At 47.8% G+C, this 5,111-nt stretch overlaps 1 protein-coding gene across 2 annotated transcripts in view; it reads left to right on the top strand.

Annotated features, from left to right (window-relative positions):
• TCEA3 (transcription elongation factor A3) overlaps positions 1 to 5,111 on the top strand; it is a 37,657-nt gene that overhangs the window by 5,756 nt on the left and 26,790 nt on the right. For both annotated transcript variants that reach the window (XM_077775748.1, XM_077775749.1), the window contains 2 exons: positions 548 to 653; positions 1,134 to 1,275. In XM_077775748.1, the coding sequence (XP_077631874.1) occupies positions 548 to 653; positions 1,134 to 1,275 (248 nt within the window). The remainder of the gene's footprint in view (positions 1 to 547; positions 654 to 1,133; positions 1,276 to 5,111) is intronic.

The following is a 5,111-nucleotide window of genomic DNA, read 5'->3' on the forward strand; positions in this document are numbered from 1 at the left end:
GGGGGGTTCCCTGGGTCTGTGATAAAGATCGGTTTGCTTTCCTTGAATACCCCATCTCCTAAGGCCCTGGGTCTGTGGGATCCACAAGCCAGTGATCCAGGGAGAAGGAAAAGCCACCCACGTTTAGATCCCCCCCGTGTCACCCACACAGCCCCCAAACATTACTAGAAGCTCTTGGCCCTCAAAAAATCAGCACCGACCCAAGCTGTAGTAGCCAGAGCTGCGGCCTAAGCTGAAGCTTGAGCTCAGAGACACCAGGAGGTGGAAATGGCGAGGGGTCCTCAGCAGCAGCCCCAGCCGCCGCCACCTCAGCTCTTCACCGAAGCTGCAGTCATCCATCGGGGCGCAGGGCTGGGCCTAGGGCACTGGACCGCCCTGAGGGCCGCAGGCCAGGGCCTCAGGTCCAGGACCACAGGGTCGGGCTGAGGCTCCTGAGAGGCTGGGGCTGGGGAAAGCGGGGAGCGGAGCCAGGGCAGGACTTGCCGGTGACGGCGGCCGGTCCTGTGTGTCCAGCCCAAGACTGGCCCCTGACCCTCTCGCTTTGCAGACAACCAGGATTGGAGTCGCCGTCAATGGGGTCCGCAAGCACTGCTCGGACAAGGAGGTGGTGTCCTTGGCCAAAGTCCTCATCAAAAACTGGAAGCGGCTGCTGGGTGAGAGGGGGCAACTTTGACTTTGGACGTGTGTTTCTCCCAGTGCCTGGGAGGGGCCCATGCCTGGCTTATAGCAGACACTCAGTGTGTGTTTCTTGAATGACTTAATAAGTGACAGATGACCTGTTAAGTAGGGAATGCCGGTGTTTGTCTACACAAATGCAACATTTGTAGATGTGTGAGTTTTTGTGTACGTGTGCCTATCTATGTGTGTATTTCTGTGTGCTTGCGTGTTCATGTATATAGCACATGTCTGTATATACATATGTGTGTGCAGACGTCTTTCTGTCTCCCTGTGTGAGCGTGGATTTGCACACAGATGTGCGTGTCATATAAATGTACGTGTGTGTGTGCGGGTGTGTTGGGGGCATGAGCTACTGGTCCAGTCCCTGCCCTTTGCTCCTCGCCCCCCCCAAATCCTGCTGGGGTTCTGCTGAGACAGAGTGGGGTTGGAGAAACATGCCATGCTTTCATTTTCAGACTCCCCTGGGCCCCCCAAAGGAGAAAAACGAGAGGAGAGCGACAAAGCGAAGAAAGAAAAAGGGCTTGACTGTTCTGATTGGAAGCCAGAGGCAAGCCTTTCTCCACCAAGGAAAAAACGAGGGGAAGAGCCCAAAGACAGGTACTTTCTTCCTGGGATGGAGAGAAGGGGGCCATTTGCCATGTCCTCTGCTAGCGTCTCTGCTTATAGAACTCCTTTAACCCTCACACCCCCGGGAGGTGGCTGTTGCCCTCATGTCCTGCAGTGCCCCTCCGCGCGTCTTCTGTGGCTCAATCAGACAGACTCACAAGACCCAAACAGGCCATCCCCGGCCCTGGCTTCCCCCGGAAGGATGCAGGGGCCGGAGGCGCAGGGTACCGGCAGGGCAAGCCCAGGAGTTTCTCACCTACTGGGGAGCAGCACAGCCTCCGGAGCTGGACTCTGGCCTCCCCGGTACAGGGTGATGACTCCACAGTGTTGGAGGGAGGGATCCCCTGACTTAGAAGACAAAGCCACCAGGATCCCAGCGAGGGCAGCGACCAGCTACAGGATGCACTGTGCTTGGGGCAGCCCCAAAGCTATGATTTTTCTACTTCTTTTAAAAACTTTTTTTAATGTTTTATTTATTTCTGAGAGAGAGAGAGAGAGAGAGAGACAGCGTGAGCAGGGGAGGGCCAGAGAGAGAGGGAGACACAGAATCAGAAGCAGGCTCCGGGCACTGAGCCGTCAGCACAGAGCCTGATGCGGGGCTCGAACCCACGAACTGCGAGATCATGACCTGAGCCGAAGTCGGATGCCTAACCGACTGAGCCACCCAGGTGCCCCTGGTTTTTCTACTTCTTATTTATATTTCATTCAGAGCCCTTTCTGTCTAGACGCTATTTACCGACCAGGGCTCCTTTGCTGGAAGCAGTGTTGCCTCGTAACACGGGTGACATCCCACTCTTGTCAGAGCTCCAGGTAAACGGGGCTAGGAACTTACTTAGCCACAGAGAAAGGAAAGTGTTTTGTTGGCTGTTTATTCAACATTTCCATTTAGGACAAGGACGCCGAAGATCGGGGAGCAGAGACTTTCCCGAGATCACACAGCTATGACGTAGCTCACAGTTTTGGTCAGCCCCCCAGACCTCTGGCGAGAGGAAGAGAATAGTTTTTCTCCACTCTGTGCCCCTTCCTCCTCACCCACCCAGCCAGGGTCCCCCAAACTGCATGACTTTCAGATAGACCCGAATGCCTGGCCCATGATAGTAGATAAAAGCCTTCACTGATGCAGAAATAAATCCTACCTGTTCCCTATGTGACCGGACCGCTGAATTCCTCGGGTGGGTTTGGGGGTCTACGTGTGGTCACCTCATAAAGGAGGAGGCAACATTAGATAACAGTGAATAGTCTGATAGTACTAGATAATAGTAGGTAATATGGATAAGACCATCTGTGACATAGCAACATCTTTAATGAACATACCTTTTGACCCAGTGTAGCCACTATAAAGAACTCATGTTAAGGAACTAGCCAGATTAGGGGCACTGGCTGGCTCAGTCCAAAGAGTATGCATTTCTTGATCTTGGGGCTGTGAGTTCAAGCTCCACATTGCGTGTAGACATTACTAGGGGAAAAAAAAAGGAATTAACCAGATGAAAGCATAAAGACTATATGTGTAATATTTTTCTACTGTCATTTCTGAAATGTTTTTAATCTCTGAACCCCTTTTAAATGAATGTTTATTATAATCCTATAAAACAAATGTTTTACAGAAAACACTTTAGGGAATGATGCTATAGAAGGAAAGATCTCACCCAGAGGGAGACATACCTTCTCTGGGCTACCCCCAGTTTGGGTTGTGAAAATAGCAATGGGGGGCAAGGACCCTAAATGTCTTTCTGTGCACAGAATAGTCCCACACATTGAAAAACCACTTACTATGTTCAGGGAGCCCATGGAGAGGCAGTGCTGGGTAGAAAAACATTTAATGACATGGCGAAATGTTCACTAAGTATTACAAGAAGCTGTTTGTATGATATATATAGTATGATCCCATTTTTATAAAAATTAAGTAAGTGAGGGGCGCCTGGCTGGCTTAGTCAGAAGAGCATGTGAGTGTTGATCTTGGGGCTGTGACTTTGAGCCCCACGTTGGGCTTACATTTAGTAAACATAGAGTTTACTAAAAAAAAAGAAAAAATTTAAAAAAATTAAGTGAATTTTATGTATATTTATAGGAACAAAGACAAGAAAGATATATACCAGGATGGTGATAGTGATTATATCTGAGTGGTAGGATTGAGAGATTTTTTTTTCCTTCTTGTAAATTCCTATCTAATATTTTTCCAATAAATATGTACTAATTTTTATGTAAGAAAAAATGAAACTTTAAAACATTTAAAAATATTTTTCATTTACTTTTGAGAGAGAGAGACAGACAGAGCACAAGCGAGAGAGAAGCTGAGAGAGAGGGAGACAGAGAATCCCAAACAGGCTCCGTGATGTCAGTGCAGAGCCCTATGTGGACCTCGGTCTCACGAGTTGTGAGATTATGACCTGAGCCGAAACCAAGAGTCAGACGCTTAACTGACTGAGCCACCCAGGTGCCTGAAACTATTTTTTAAAAAACAAAAATATATCAGGGCACCTGGGTAGCTCAGTTGGTTAAGCATCCAACTCTTGATTTTGGCTCAGGTCACGATCTCAGGTCATGGGTTCAAGCCCCGCATTGGGCTCTGTGCTGACATCACAGAGCCTGCTTGTGATTCTTTCTCTTCCTCTGTCTCTGCCTCTCCCCTGCTTGTGCACGCTGTCTCTCCCTCTCCTCTCTCAAATAAATAAACATTTAACATTTTTTCAAAAACACAAAAATAGGGGTGCCTGGGTGGCTCAGTTGGTTAAGCATCTGACTTCGGGTCAGGTCATGATCTCACAGTTCGTGGGTTCGAGCCCCACGTCGGGCGCTGTGCTGACAGCCAGCTCAGAGCCTGGAGCCTGTTTCCGACTCTGTGTCTCCCTCTCTCTGACCCTCCCTTGCTCACACTGTCTCTCTCCCTCTCAGAAATAAATGAAACATTAAAAAATTTTTTAAAAAAATACAAAAATATTTGTGTGATTATAAAAAGTGGTTCATATTCTATTTTATACAATAAAAATTTGAAATCTGTATTGTTGGGTTTCTTTTCACAATGGTCCTATATTGGTTTTGAGATCAACACAAATAATAGCATTTAAAAAAAGTAACAAGTAAGAATGATAAAAATCTCTTGTAGAAATAATGGAAAGGAAAATATAGAAAAGTAAGGGAAAAATCACCCACATTCCCACCACCCAAAGACAATCACTCAATATTTTGGTATATGGCTTTTGTTTCTATTCTCTCTCTGGCTTATTTTCTGCAGTCATCACCAATTTTATTGTCTGCTTTCTTTTTTTTTTTCCTTTTCAGTTTAATTAATTAATTAATCAATTATAAAGTATGGGAGGGGCTGGGGGGGGGAGAGAGAGAGAATCTCAAGCAGGCTCCACACTATCAGTGCGGAGCCTGATATGGGGCTCGATCCCATGACCCATAAGGTCATGACCTGAGCCAAAGCAAAGAGTGGGATGCTTAACCGACTGAGCCCCCCAAGGACCCCTCTAGTCTACTTTCTAAAATGCACTATTTGTCTGATGTTTCTGTACACTTGTTTATGTTCTGTTACTTTCATTGTGCTCCTTTTGCAATTTTGTGCTACTTGGAGAAATTCTGACGGTTAACGTTTCATATGGCGTGTTTTGTTTTAGCGAAGGGGCTAGAAGTGTGGCTGGCAGGGATCCCCTGAGCTTCTCCACAGGACCAGGTGTGGAGTTAACGCTGACTGGATACTGCTGGGCCGGCTGTATCAGTGCTTCCCCCGTGTGTGCGTGCTCGGGCTGGTCTGGGCACTTCTGAAGCAGGTTCTGAGCACCTTGGCTAATAAAGGACCAGGATGGGGGGGGGGGGGGGCGGGGAGA

Source organism: Crocuta crocuta, unplaced genomic scaffold, assembly GCF_008692635.1.
Source record: "Crocuta crocuta isolate KB4526 unplaced genomic scaffold, BGI_CrCroc_1.0 scaffold127, whole genome shotgun sequence".
Taxonomy (NCBI): Eukaryota; Metazoa; Chordata; class Mammalia; order Carnivora; family Hyaenidae; genus Crocuta; species Crocuta crocuta.